General features: G+C 35.4%; 1 protein-coding gene across 1 annotated transcript; it reads right to left on the reverse strand.

The window, feature by feature from the left end:
* Positions 1 to 6,715: 6,715 nt before the first annotated feature.
* On the reverse strand, positions 6,716 to 13,935 carry LOC133852051 (homeobox protein knotted-1-like 1). The gene is made up of 5 exons (XM_062288722.1): positions 13,330 to 13,935; positions 12,984 to 13,094; positions 12,590 to 12,734; positions 7,371 to 7,630; positions 6,716 to 7,046 (listed from the first exon to the last, which is right to left on the reverse strand). Exons 1-5 carry the CDS (start codon positions 13,525 to 13,527, stop codon positions 6,858 to 6,860), a joined length of 903 nt encoding a protein of 300 aa, XP_062144706.1. The 5' UTR covers positions 13,528 to 13,935; the 3' UTR covers positions 6,716 to 6,857.
* Between the last annotated feature and the right edge of the window lie 1,696 nt (positions 13,936 to 15,631).

A 15,631-nucleotide genomic window follows, 5' to 3' on the forward strand; every position in this document is an offset into this window, starting at 1 on the left:
CTCTGTCTTAATTTCTGTTACGTGGATAAGTAACGGATCTTGTAACGCGCCTTTCAATAGGAAAAAAAAAAACTGGATTTAGATTCTTCTTCCTACCTATTTTAATAGATTGTTAGGTTCTGAGGGAACCTAGAAAGAGAACCTACACCTTTTTAAACACAAGGTTTGGATTAATTCTTTTGATCATCTTTATTCATAACTTTTTCTCTTTAAATAAACAACATGACCTTGTAGGATTGAACCACAGCCCGGTACAATTCCTAATTCGACTCAATCAAGTGATGATAAGCATCTGATCTACTCCACTAACTAACAATAGACTCCAACTAACATAATAAAACATCACGGTGATTAAGTCTCACAGTGATAGGCTCAAACATTTAAATAACTCAAACTAAAGATAAGATAACAACCCACTACTAATGACATGCAAAGACTCAAACAACAAAGTAACGTAGAAGACTCTAACAACTCGGGTGATGACTCGTACTCCTCCATCTCATAACAATTTCCTACTCCAACATGTCTGGACGTCGATGTTATTGATTGATCAGTCATGTAATGCCTTTTTCATATGTCACTGCGCGCGTATTTAACTTGTTTACCCCCCTCGAAGCATGTTTTCATTCTGTGTACGTTGTTGCGTCTTCAAATAGAAAGGGTTCGTTTCAGCCTTTCGAATCAGGCCCAAAAATTCATTTGCATTTCCCTTGGGCTTTTTCGAATATAAAAGCGAAGGTGCATGCTTTCAACGCATATGCACAATGTTTTTTAAATGGGAAAATTGCACCACTAATTTTTAGGTTAGTTTAAATTATAAATTATTCATTGTGGTTGGAAAAAAAATATTTTAGGGTTTTTGTGGTAAACTAAAATTACGAATCACTTTCTGAAATCGTTTTCCGTCCACAAGGTTAATAGAAACTGTTAGATTTCTATGTCATACCAATAAAAGTATGACATGTGTTGTTCTTAATAAAAAAAAAAAATTTAAAAAAAAATAGTATATTAAAATTTAAAAACCTAAAATTTTATTTTTTTATTTTTTTTTAAAAAAAAAAAAATTGAAAAATGAGGAGTTTGGGGGTCGCTACCACCTTGGAGAAGGGGGTGGCCTACGAGCAACCACTAGAGGTGGCTGGTGCCAACCCCAGGCCCATCTGGGGTGGCTCGTGGGCCACCCCAAAGCTGGGGGTTGGGCCAGATCTAGGGTGGCTTGCAGGCTACCCCCAGCCTGCGTTTTAATATATTAATTTTATTATTATTAAGAGTGACTCGTATCGCATTTTTATTAGTTTGATGTAGCAACCAAATAGTTTTCTACTAACTTTGTGGACGGAAAACTACTTCAGATAGTGATTTTTATAATTTAGTTTACGACAACGATGAAGGACCATACAATAATTTTGTACCACGGAGAGTAATTCGTAATTTAGGACAATCTCACATACCAATGGTGTGATTTTTCCTTTTTAAATTATACATAATATATAAACACTGACAGAATTACGTACGCACCTCTCGTCAATATAATTTGTAAAATCAACATACGAACAAGTCGTGACATTTGGTTCATGGTGCTGGAGAAAACTCCTCAAATTTTGACATTTGGCTAGAGGTTTGATCCGATTTGAGGTGGGTACTAGAGAAAATATCCATTTATGGATGGATAACTGGCATCCTTTTGGTGCCTTAGTAGAGAAGTTTGGCTTCAGAATTGTGTATGATTCTTGTAGCAATTTGGAGGCCAAATTAAGTTTTGTCTTGAAGGATGGTATACGGTGCTGGAGAACGGCTCGCTCTGAAGATCTTGTAGAAATTCAAACTAAACTTCTAGAAGTGCACTTGGGTATTGTTGATTCTTCTGTTCGGACCATCTCCCGTTCTGGTGTTTATGTTAGTGCAGATACATGGAACCACTTCCGAATTAAGAGAAGCTGTGTCAACTGGTGGCCTTTGGTTTGGCACACTTACTCCATCCATAAGCAGGCTTTTATTCTTTAGTTGGTGTTTAAGAATAGACTTACAATTGGAGATCGAATGCTTGCATGGGGGTATAAGGGCGACACTGCTTGTGTATTTTGTCGGAATGATATAGAGAGTAGAAATCATCTATTTTTTGGTTGTGGGCTCTGTTCTCGCTTATGGCGAACTTGTATGGAACGGTGTAATATACCAAATCCTCCAAATGATTGGGAGGATATTCTTGAGGAAGGGTGTCGAAGTTAAAAGACGAAGGCCATGAGAGGGGTTCTTTGTCGGTCGGTGCTGAGTGCCACCGTTTATGAAATTTGGAAGGCTCGTACGTAATGCTATTCGGCATGGAGGACAGATCAAAACTGAAGAACAGATATTGAAATCTATCATCTAGGAAGTCCGGTATAGAGTTTCGGGGAGAGAAATTTTAAGAAGAATCTGAAAAATATTAGTTTGTGTTTGAACTGGAACATTGATGTTAATGTTTTGGTTTAATTAGGTTGTTAGTTGGTAGATGAGTTTACAGAGGTTTCCTCTGTTTTGTTTGTGGTTTAATTGGTTTTGCCGGTGTTTATACAGTACTATTCTTTTTGTTAATATCAATTTCTACTTATTCATAAAAAAAAAAAAATAATAAAAAAAAAAGTCGTGACATAATTATGCATTCAAACATGCATGATTACACAAATATATCTTGATTTACGCTATTCGATATTTTAGCATAAAAATATTAAATTATTTCTTTTCACTCTATTTAATTAAAAAGCTAACATTGTAATTAGACATAAAATATCAAAATATTCCATAAATTTTAGCATATATATAAATATATTGCAAAATATAACATTCGATTGGTATTTTAGAAAAGCCAGATCAACTAATTCTACTTACCTTGCCGGTATGCCCAATAACCAAGAATTTTTATCATCTTCTTCAACCAGTTCAAGTTGATCTTACTCAAAATAACTAAAATTAATACCTATGACCAGATCGTAAAAATCACTATTTTCCCAGAATATATATTCCTTAGAACTCCGTTTTTTTTTTCTTCCAAATCAATCTCAATCCACACAAACTTAGATTCGTTTAAGGATTTAATCTCTCAATTAAGAACTTAGATTTCACATTAAGCTATCAAATTGGCATTTCGTCAATCTAGTACTCCACAAAATTGTGTAGATGCATGCATATGGTTCTGAATCAATATATGAGAATTTGGTTCGGTTGTAGTAGCTAGTAGACCATATGATATGTTTTGATCGTACGTCAGGGAATTTGGGACATATTACGGGTGCGTTTGGGATTGCGATTTCGTAGAGAAAAAGTGCGATTTTAAACCAAATCGCAGAAAATGAACTGTTTGGAAACTGCGTTTTTAAAAAATTGCGATTTGAAAACGCAGAAAAGTGTTTATTCAAATTGCAGGCAATGAGGTGCTTTTTTGAAAACGCAGTATTTTAAAAGGCTAATCTATGATTTTAAAGGCCAAACTGCGATTTTTCCAAATGCGTAATTGCGTTTTTAAAAATCACTTTTTTAAATCACACATTTTAAAATCATTATTTTAAAATCGCATTTTTTGAAATCACAAACCCAAACGGACTGACACCCTGGATTTTTATTTTTTTTTAATTTTATTATTATTATTTTTCTATACCTGGATTGTGAAAGTTATGCTCCATATTAAATAGTAGATTATATTATAAGCTAAATGAGACTAGGTTATATAAGTGATCGTCGGGAATTCTAATTGTAACTTTGACTAGTTTTTTTTTTTGGTATAACATAGTGACACCATGTGGTGCTATGGATACTGCAGCATGACGTGGGCCTCATGAAGACGTTACATATTTGAGTGTGAAGATTGTGATCAAGAGCGAAACTAGAAAAATAATTTTTGGGGTCAAAAACTAAAAATATAAAATATTTGAAGGTAAAAATTAATTTTGAGTAGTCCATTTTATAAAAATACCTCAAATTTAAAGGAAAAAATAAAATAAAATTTTATGATTTCTTTTGAAAATTTGGAGGGGCCGGAAAAATCTGGAGCAAAATACTCAACAAATCAGCCCACTTGAATGATGGGTCTGTGCTTGTATATATAGAATGATTTACATAAGCAGAGTTTATCAATGTACACAGCATTTGTTGCAACAAAATATTTCAAATGTAAATATTATCTCTTAGTTGAATCGTTAATATCCTTGCTTATCTAATCATCTGCATGTGATTTATTTGAATTTGACTTGTGGATGAGGATCAGTTGTCGTTGTTATATTATCTCCAATACGCCCCCCACGTACAATAGCAACGTTGAAGAGCAAACGTTGAGATTGGAAGTAAGTTGCTGAAACTGATTAGAGACCAATTGTTTTGTTAGGATATCAGCCAGTTGATCTTTGCTGGACAAGAACTTGACAATTAATGATTTAGCAGCAACACGGTCACGCACAAAATGATAGTCAATTTCAATGTGTTTAATCTGATCGAACATGAAACAAAGGATTAGTGGTTAAGTATGTACGTTGCACTAATATTATCACAAAAGAGAACATGTGTTGTTTGCAAGAAAACACCAAGCTCACAAAACAAGGATTGAATCCATGTGAGTTATGCAGAAGTATTAGCTATAGCCTTGTACTTAGATTCTGTACTAGATCAAGAGACTGTAGGCTATAGCTAATGCTAGTTGAGCTCCAAGAGATAAGATTTCATCCAAGAAAAACACAAAAACTAGAACTTGATTTTTGGTTCTCTTGGACATCCTGCTGAGTCAACATCCGAATAGACAGTGAGTCAAGAAGAAGGGCAACGCCTAATGAACAAACCGTGAATAATGGTTTGTTTCAAGTATCGAAGGATATGCTTGACAGCCGACCAATGAACATCCCTGGGATCTTGCATAAATGGGATACTTTGTTCACTGCAAAAGCAATGTCTGGACGTGTGATAGAGAGGTACTGCAAGGTGCCAACTGTGTTGCGATAGAGAGTGGGGTCCGAGAAGGACACACCAAAAAATTTATTGAGTAGTGGGGAGGCTGTCATTGTTCATAAATATATCAATGCTGGGATAGATGGATGTTGTCATTTAGTTTGGTAATTCCAATACCAAGAAAGAAATTTAGATGCCTAAGATCCTTGATAGGAAAATCCATGGAAATAGCCTTGATTAATCGATCAATGGCAAGAGAATTTGAACCAGTAAGGATGATATCATCCACGTAAACAAGGGCAAATAATTTAACACAAGAACTAAGTCTCGAAAACCAACCATTGGTGCTTGCTCGAGGCCATAGATAGCCTTTTTGAGTTTACACACAACAATAGAAAACTAAGTGTGACGTCCCACATCGCCTAAGTATGGGAATGGGGATGTGCTTATATGTATATTGGCACATTTCTTGACACAACGCGTTTTAAAGCCGTGATGACCATGAACCTATCAGAACTCCGCAATTAAGCATGCTTCTGCAAGAGTAGTACTAGGATAAGTGACCTCCTAGGAAGTCTCTGATTCAGGGGAGCCAAAAACGAACAATATTGTGTTGTTAGGGTGAGTCATGATGTGGCCTGACGGAAATGTCAGGGGTTTAAGGGGAGGAATTTGTAACGCTCCGGTCTCATATTGAGAAGAGATGAATAGTTCACATAGAGTGACTAGTTTACAAGAGATAGTCATGAGTGCTATACAAGTTTCACATTGTCTAATTACTTCATTGTCCATCTTCCAAACGCAACCCAGGATAAAGCAACACGTATAGTGATAGGTTTAATAATCGGGATGTAAGTCTTAATAAGTAAATTTCTGGCTCTTGATGGAATGCTTTGTCAACCAAACATGCCTTATACCTGTCAATACTTCTATCGACTTTTTGTTTGATACGAAAAAACCATTTCGAACCCGCTATATTCATGGCAAGGGATGGAGCTCACGAACGTTGAAGGTGGAGTTGGGGTGCCATTGCATGTCGTTGAGAGACCACTAAAAAAGCTTCTCTTTTCCCTGTCGCTCATCTCTCTTTGTCCTTCTTCTCTTTCACTTTCATGCACAATGGCTGCCAGCGTGGGCTTTGCGTCCGTGTCAGGCACAACCTGGTAGTGCTCCACCTCCGCCTCATTTTCTTCTTTCAAGCGCTTTAGGTTTACTGTAGTCGGTTAAAGTTCCCAATATAGGCTGAGTTTGTGTGAGAAATTGTTGGTTTTTCGATTTGGATTTTATTTGTTGATCGAAGTTTAGAATTTTGGGGGGTTTTTCTTTCAAATGTTTGGCTTTCCGCATGAAAGAATGGAACCTTTTTGTCGCAGTTTCTTGCTTTCTAATTGTGCATGTTCTAGTTTATCTCTGTTTAATCTATTTGGATTCATCGCATATTTTGGTTGAATATGTGCAAAGATCTGCATTTGGTTGTGCTTTACATGATCATTTTTTGGTTTATTTTGGTCGATTTTAGCTGATATTTTTAACTACAAACGTTTTCAATCAGTGTTCGATTCTGCTTTACATGATCCGATGATATTATCTTTGAAATTTCAGCATGTAATTTTCAATATTTGTTTGGATTTCAATGTTGAATTGCTTTCGCTTCTTTTCTCTAACATCCATTCTGAGTTTTGAGTTTGTTTGTTACTTGTTTTCCGATTTGAAGCTCACTATGACAGTCGGAAAATAAAAATGAGAAAAGATATTCAAATTGTGGATAAGAGAATCAATAATATGTTGGGAGTGTGTATTGCAAAAATAGTAGATAATTGTGGCTTTTGGATAAATATGCATAATATTGTTGGAGATTCTCTAACATGACAACATAGGATTGCACGCAATAATCTATACAGATTATGAAGGTCGGACTAAAACCAAATTGTCAAGATCAGATATCATCACTTCCCTGCTCCACCTCCACTATCAAAGTACATATGTCCTCCACCACTGCTGATAGCACCCTCCATGAGAGCAAATCTCATGTCTTCAGATGGTTTCCAATGCCTCTTCCTCTGATTTATGAACCAATTGTTGATCTGCTTTTGGTCTAATCCTGTTATCTCTGATAGCTTCATTTTATCCTCATCCTGTAGCATCATCCCATTCTTTTATGGTTTGGAAAAACATAAACTAGAAAATGCATCAAGACCCTTTTGCTAAAATCTTGGTGCTGTTTTCATTAAGCTAAAATTTGTATAAACTTAAGTTAATCTGTCATCTTCTATGGTTTTTCCTGGAAACTACTCATTCATTGAATCAGATATTAAGCCTCCAGTCTTCAAACTAATCTAGCTAGCTTTGTAATTAAGAGCAATGGTTTGAACCTTATAACTATGGCTTAGATCTTGCATATCAAATAAAAAAAGAAAAAGAAAAAAGAAAAAACACCCATGAGATCATATTGGATTTACCGTAGGATATGGCCATCTGTAATGAGTACTCCACCAGTCCATCAATGTTATTTTTGCTTCCTTTGGTAGCTTTCCTTTCTTTCTTTTCTTTAAAAACTCTTTCATTAAACTGCTAAGATAGCCACTGTACTTTCGAAGGAGCATTTCTTTCACTTCCTGGTCACCTGGAAGGCCACCAGAAGAGTATTCTTGACTTTCAGGTGCATCTACCTCCCCACAGCTTAATTCCTCTGAAGTCCCAATTGCTTCATCTGAATAGACTAGAAAGAAAGACAAGTTACAAGGGGAAGCAGAAAAGCATAAATTAATCAATCATACCGTATACATACACAAGAATTTCTAGATCCTTAAGGGCCTTGTCCCCACACCACATATCATTGTCATAATCTAACCTTTAGCATCATCTCCCACCTCAAACCTGGTATGACTTAAAACTTCTCCCAACCCCTCCTAATGTTCTTTCATACCCCCACCCCATACGGCCCAATAGGCTCATTGAAACACCACTCACCCCACAAACAGCCAAATTTAGAGCCAGCCACAACTCTTCACCAAGCCTCTCTCATGAACATAACGCCATAGCCATTTTTCCAAAAGATCACGATCGACCTTCAATAAGTTTCGGATCCCCAACTCTCCCTCAGAGATCAAAAAATAAACTTTGGACCAGCTTAGAAAGTGAAATTTGAACTCTTCGGCGTCTGCGCCTAGCACACCCCATAAGCAATCTTGAATAAACTTCTCTATGCAATTTAGGCTTTGCCTTATAGGAAGCAGCCCCCAATGGAAGGCCAAGATACTTCAAAGGCAAAGAAGAAACTCCGCAACCTAGGATGCCAGCCAATCCATTAACATTCTCAACAAACCCTACAGGAACCATTTTCGACTTGGCCAAGTTAATCTTTAAGCCAGGGACAACTTTAAAGCATAAAAATAAAGCACTCAAGGAGTGCAGGTGGTTAGGCTTAGCCCCACAACGTATGTGAAATGTTAACCACACCCAAATGCCTAGACCCCATAGAAAATCCTGAGAGACAACTCCTATTAACATTCGGGGAAAGCATTATACTTGAGGCTTCTATAATAATAAGAGAAAAGGCGACAAAGGATCTCATTATCTCAAACCACGAGAGCTACTGAGCTAGTGAAGAAACCTGTCGGATTCCCATTCACCAAAACAGAAAACCTCACCAAAGAATTACAATGCACTATCCAAGAGCACCATTTCTCCCCCGAAACCATACCTCCTCTACAAGTAAAAAGTCGCAATTGACATGATCATAAGCATTCTTAATATCCAGTTTGCAAATCACCCCTAGCTCACCAAATCTAATTCTACCATCCAGACATTCGTTTGCAATGAGAACGGAGTCAAGGATTTGCCTACCTTGAACAACCGTATTATGGGGCTTAGAAATAATCTTTTCCACTACCCTTCTCAATCTATTGGCAAGGACTTTGGCTATAATCTTATAGACTCCGCTCATAAGACTAATAGCCCAAAAGTCCTTAAGATTAATAGCCTCGGATTTCTTCGAGATGAGAACAATAAAGCTGCATTGAGACTTTTTTCAAACTTACAATAAGCATGAAAATCATGAGCAGGGCTGGAAAAAATCCATAGGAAAACCATTAGGTCAGGCACCTTCTCATTGTTCATGCCCATCACCACCTCAAGAACCTCCCTCTCCTCAAACGAACTCTCTAACCGAGAGGCTTCCACCGTATCTATGAAGTCGAAAGCAAGGTCATCCAACTTAGGCCGCCAATTGAACTGTTCTGAAAACAAGCTATCAAAATATTGCACAGTGTTCCCTAATAGAAGATTGATCATAAGAGACTAAGTCATTTACTGACCGTGGAAATTTAACAATGCAATGCAACATCTGGCTAATTTACTCACATGTCTCTATCTACTTTCCTATATTGTGACACATCAGCTAAATCCTAGTCAAATTATTTCTTAGAGGAATGCTACCACCAAAAATTTTATGATTTGTATGTATAAGAGAGATTGAAGCAACATAGCTATTAAACAATGACTTTGGTTTACTAGAGAAATGAAATCGACATTCTACTATACTTGATGGAAGAGAGCATTATATGTACTCACTGAGGAAAAAAAAAGAAAAGAAAGGGTTTCCTCAAGAGAAAGGGTTGTCGCTAGAATTCCTTTAATATATATATATATATATATATATATATATATATATATATTAGTACTTGTCACCCACGCCACTTTCCCTATTGGCATTTGGTATCAAATTCAGTCTTTTGGAGAAGTGTTTTCCACTTAAACGCCAAGCAGCACAGGGTTACCGGTGATGGTAAAATAGGCACATGAGTTTTGGAACAAAATGGAAGTTCCATTAAATAGAACAAAATCAACTGCAAAATTAAAGGCTAATAAAAGATAATTAGCTGAAAGTCTGCATGTTCATTTGAACTAATCAAATATTCCATTGTTATGATGGCCTGAACTTCATTTGGAAACAGTCCCAATCAAATTCTAAAGTCAGCTATAACAATTAAAGAAGAGGCTTAAATAATATTGTCTGAAAATGCACTCACTGCATGTCTGATACAAAAGTTTTTTGAAACTTTGGGAGCATGGAGCGCAAGTGATACAACTAATTAAGCGAAACAATCACCATAAATACTATTTTTGGGATCAAATGAATATATGCCATTGAGTACAACGGTAGCATAGAGGAATTTTTCAATACAAGAATCGGTGGCTAATAAGCTAAAGCTAATTAACAAAATAACATCAAGTAGATTAATCAAAATGGGCACCATTGTGATCTACCTATTCATGTATATGGTAAGGAATTGATTGGGAACGAGTTATTAGTAATTTTATTTTAATTTTCAAGAGCCAATGGTATTAAGTGTTGCCCTAGATTATTTAGGGTAATTCAATAATGGGCCTTATCATATGAGAAATTTTTGGTTTCATTCTCTTGTCCATCTCCGTACAAGAAATGTGCAAGAGAATGACATCAAACACATATCTTATGATATTAGGTAACTCAATAAAACTATGTTAGGTAAGTTAATAAATGAGATAAAGTGTTGGCCGACCAGGGCTCCTTTGAGGGTGCTTTTTTTTGTTGTATAGAAATGTTTGCTGCCCGGATTGCTTGCAATTCAGACAGCAAAGGTGAAAGAGCCTATAAGAGACCTACTTTGCTCGGGTAGGTGGTTGGGCAATCCAAGATTTATTTGGACAGGTAGGTCTCATATATACTCACAATTGCTAATCAATTGCTAGCAATTTGGACAAGAAATTGCTGGAGATCATAATCTTTTCTAGTTTGGTTGGCGGCCCTAAGAAAGATCCTTACCATAGACCATCTTAGGAAGCAGCATGTTATTGTGATCGATAGGTGTAGTATGTGTAAGAAGAAATGGGGAATTCGTGAACTATCCTCTTCTCCATTGTGAGGTTAATTATGCCTTACGAAACATTTTCTTCAATCACTTTGGGCTGTCTTGGATTATGCCTAGACGTGTAGTCAACTTGTGTTCTTATTGATAGTTTGTTGGTAGCTATCAAAGTGCTATTGTGTGGAATATGGTGCCCTCTTGTCTCTTACATGTGTCTTACAAGGTAAAAAAATGAGAAAAGTTTTGAGAATTGCAAGAGGACATTAGAGGAGCTTAAGTCTTTTTTCTTTAATACTCTTAATCTTTGGACATTTGCAGTTCTATCTCCTTTGGTGCTTAGTTAACATGATTTACGTGTTCTTTTTTCTCCTTCTAGCTAGGTGTTTCCCTTGTATACTCCATGTGCACCTGGGTACGCTTTATACTTTTAAAAAAAGTAAGTTAACAAAGGGGCATTGCCCTAGGGTTTAGTCAGAGTCTATTCAAGTATGTTTTGTACTCCAAAGAAGACGACTTTGGATGAATTAAAATTTGATGATGGAGAATGATTCATTAGTATTTTATTTTATTTTTTAAGAGTCAATGGTATTAAGTGTTATCATAGATTATTTAGGGTAATTCAATAATGGGCATTGCCATGTTAGATAAGTCAATAAATTATGTTTGGTAAATCAATAAAATTATGTTTGGTAAATCAATAACATTATGTTAGGTAAGTTGACAAATGGGCGTTGCCCTATGGTTTAGGCAGGATCAGGATTCCCTACCATTTCAAAGAAATTTGAAATCAAGCCGTTTTTAACATCAACATGACGTTAAAAATGCTGCATATATATTAAATATATGACATGTTAACAATGAAACCAAAAAAAAATTCATTCAAAATGTTTTTTCTTACACTTTATGTTATATAAAAGCTTTGAGCAAAAAACTATCTTTCGATTTAGTAAAAAATAAGAGTCTTTTCAAAAGTGAAGAAAAAGCCTTTTGAATTTTTTTTTTTTTTTTTTTTTTTTTTTTTTTTTGAGTTTCATTGTTAACACATCATATCTTTAATATGCAGCATTTTTCACGTCATTTCGATGTAAAAAACGGCTTGATTTCAAATAAATTTGAAAATCTCAAATTTCTTTGAAATTGTAAGGGATCTTGATCCGGTGCAGTCGGGGTCTATTAATTAAAGCGTGTTTGTACTCCAATGAAGATAAAGTCTGATGGAATAAAATTATGAGAAAGTGATTTTCTCTCTCCTCTTTCTCTTCTCCCATCTTCTCTTCTCAACTTCTTCTCTCGTCTCTTTCCCGGCTTCTCTCTTGCTATCTTCTTCTCTCTCTTTTCTTTAGTTTCTTTCTCCTCTCTTTGCGCTAATATAAAGCATATTGTTGTAACCAGTGTTTGTCGCGCATCAGGTATATATGTCAGTCAGATTTTCCCTTGTTTGATGAATTAACTTCATGAATGTTTGATTTGGAGGGAAAAAGAACAGCAGCGTTAAAATAGGAGAACAGAAGAAATAGACCCATTATATGATCACAAACAAGACTGATTCTATAAAATGGAAATAGCAAAATCAACCAAATATATATCTGCTTTTGCAGGGTTTTCCAACCAAAATCTTGGAACCAGGACATCAATATATATACGCATGATAACCTGTAGTTTTCAAGGTATAGTTGTCCACCATTCATGTCATTTTTTCAAGTAGAAAACGACAAGACCCACATTATTATTAAGTACTCTCTTAGAATACTTGAAGTGCAACTGTGTAAATCAAGGAAGGACATAATAATAAATCTAACAGTATAAAAAGAAAAAGAAAAAATCTATACCAGAATGATGATCCAAGGTTTTTGTCAATGTTCCTTTACAGAGGTTATTCAGCTGTGATTCAATGCCGCTCAAGAATATGGTCGCTTCATCGAACGGCTTGGATAGCTCCTCCTTCAATCGATGTAGAGAATCACAGTATGATTCCTTCAAAAACAACAGTGAACAGTGTGAACCGTGATAGCAGTACTTTAATTTATTACAATAATAAGAGAAAATTATCTTGAGAAACAGTAACCAGTACTTTAATGCTGAAACAACAGTAACCAGATCCAAAGTATCACTTTCCTACTATTTCTTGGCAGCCAAAGAACATATATTACATGTTAAAGAAACAAAATAAATTGAAAAAAGAAAAAAAAGAGAAATGAATGGCTTGCTTTAAAGTTGAAGTACCATGAATTCATCAAGTTCCGGATTAGCTCCCATCTTACTGCAAGTGCTTAATACGTGGTTTTCTCGGCCGATTTCTTCAAGAAAAGAAGCCATTTCTGGGGGAGCTCCAACCTATAAAACCACAAAATTCAACCAAAAACACCACAACAAAACTTGGAATACTAGTTGGTAATTAGTAAGATGTTAACTTGTAATTTAATTTGTCTCACTTTGAGATTCACTTATTCTCTTTTCTTCGAGCAATAATAAAACCAAAATTTGTTTTTGGAAAACAATAAAAGTAAGTTAATAATAATCAAGTTTAAAAATAAACAAAAAATCAAATAATACAATAAAAAATGGTCACCTTTTGGCATTCTAAGTGAGCAGAAACCAAATTTGGATAAAAAGGGTGATTAGCAATCTGGGTCTTGATCAGATCCGTGATCTCGGAACAACCGACCTCAGGCTCAGCAGCTTGGAATTGGAGCATGCTATCCATAGGGCCATGAAATCCAGCATCTGAACAAGTTATTACAGGATTAAGCCTGTAAAACTCTTCCATATCGCTGGAATTCACAAGTCTCTACCTTTCTAAATAAGGTCCAGCTTCAAGAATCCCAACGAGTATTAGAGCCAAATGCATTTTGGACCTGGGGTTTAAGCATAGGCGACGTAAAAAATCTATCTAGACCATCATTATGCCAACTTCAACAATAAGAAAGAGAGAGAGAGAGAGATGGGTGTCTGCTTTCTGGGATTTATACAAGCCGCCACTTCCACACACACACAGAGAGAGAGAGAGAGAGAGATTGAAGAACACCTAGAGCTTACACTTTCTTTTCCAAGAAAACCCGAGAAAGAGAAAACACAGAGAAAGTGATGAAAGATGGAGAGCAGCTGTGAGCCAGTGAGTGAGGGAGAAAGAGAGAGAGAAAGGGGGAGGAAACTTTGGACGGCGTGTAAGACTGAAACAGTAAGAGGTTTGACAAGGTGGAGTGAGAGTAGCCCGTATTTATAGCTAGAGAGCACACATCTATCTGAGGAGTTTAACTCTGACATGACATTCTGCTAGCTTTCGAATAGTCATTGGCTGTGTGGGTCCCAGAAAACAATATGGGTGGACTCCCACCTCGTTCATACTGCACCTTATCCTGTCTTTTCCCCCCTTCGCAGGAAGAAACCTCCCACTTTTTTCTGTCTCCCTCAAGTTTCTGGAAGATAAAAGAGCGCGCGCACAGAGAGAGAGAGAGAGAGGGAGAGAGATACAGAGAGAGGACTAAGATTTAATGGCATAGTTCAAGCAAAGCAGAACCCATGCACTGTAGTAGTTAGCTTTGATTGCGTGAGGGGGACTCCTACGATAACGGCTTCAGTTATTTTTTTATTTTTATATTATTAGGTTTTAATTTGGTGACAAATTCTGTGTCCAAACATGTTGTGGTATAAGTTTAGGTTTAGGTTTAGGGTAGGATCCATTTAGGTTCGTGATTTTAAATTATGAGATTTAAAAAAAAAAAAAATTAAAAGACAGTTAAATATTTAGTAAAATTGTATTTTAGTCTTTAAAATTTCAGATTAATCTTTAAAATTCAACGTTTTCAAAAAAACACTTAATTACCTGTGATTTGAAAATGTAATTTTTTACGTTTTCAAATCGTAACTTTTTAAAAACGTAATTCTCAAACGATTTATTTTTTGCGATTTGGTTTAAAATCACATTTTTTGTTTACGAAATTGCAATCTCAAACGTACTCATAGTATTTAAGTCAAACTTAAGATAAGGTTCAAAATTCGATTCAAGAATAAGTTTCAAAAGACCTGTTCAAATTTAAAGGACTTCAAAGCATTAATTTTTAAGTTTGAGAGAAGTTATATAAATGTAAAAACAATTTTTTAAAAAAGAAAATGAATGTTTTATGTAATTGTATAATTGAGTTATTTGTTAATATTTTGATTCGAGAACGTGCGAAGATTTGTGTTTAAATCTAAAATAGAATAATAGCGGAAGCAAGAGACAGAAAATTTATGTGGTTCGGTCTATGACCTATATCTACAAGATAAAAACTCAAACGGTTACATTGTACTCAATAACTTGATTGTTTATAATACATAAGTCTCTATTTATAGTTGAATAAAATCGACCAATACAATTAAACTTAAATCGATTTATAAAAAAAAACACACACACACACACAAATCCACTTAAAATTAAAAAATAGAAGTCAATAATATAAATTCAAAATATATTCTAACAGAGAACATGAAGACTTCTTAATTTTTAGATTACAGAGTTGTGATACTAATTGTAAATGCTATTCTTTTGTTGCTTTAGCTCGATCCAAGCCTCCAACACTAGTTGTTAATAGCTTTAATAATTTAGGACACATTTACTTTTATCTTAACAAAAAGCCCTAAAGTTTTGACCATTTTCCTCCCCATTATTTTATGAAGGTTTTTGACTTTTTAAAGAAGACAAGCAAATAATGCGACAATTTTTCTTCTTGTCATATCAATGTGAATACTTAACAGTATTCGAGCAATTCAACACAGAGAACGAGGTATGTCTCCTGCTGCTTGTCAAAATTCAAATGGTCAAAACTGGATACACTTTCTTTTGTTGTATATTTGCTGTTTTTTTTTTTTTTTCAAATTAATCATTACATTTG

Source organism: Alnus glutinosa, chromosome 12, assembly GCF_958979055.1.
Source record: "Alnus glutinosa chromosome 12, dhAlnGlut1.1, whole genome shotgun sequence".
In the NCBI taxonomy this organism is placed as follows: Eukaryota; Viridiplantae; Streptophyta; class Magnoliopsida; order Fagales; family Betulaceae; genus Alnus; species Alnus glutinosa.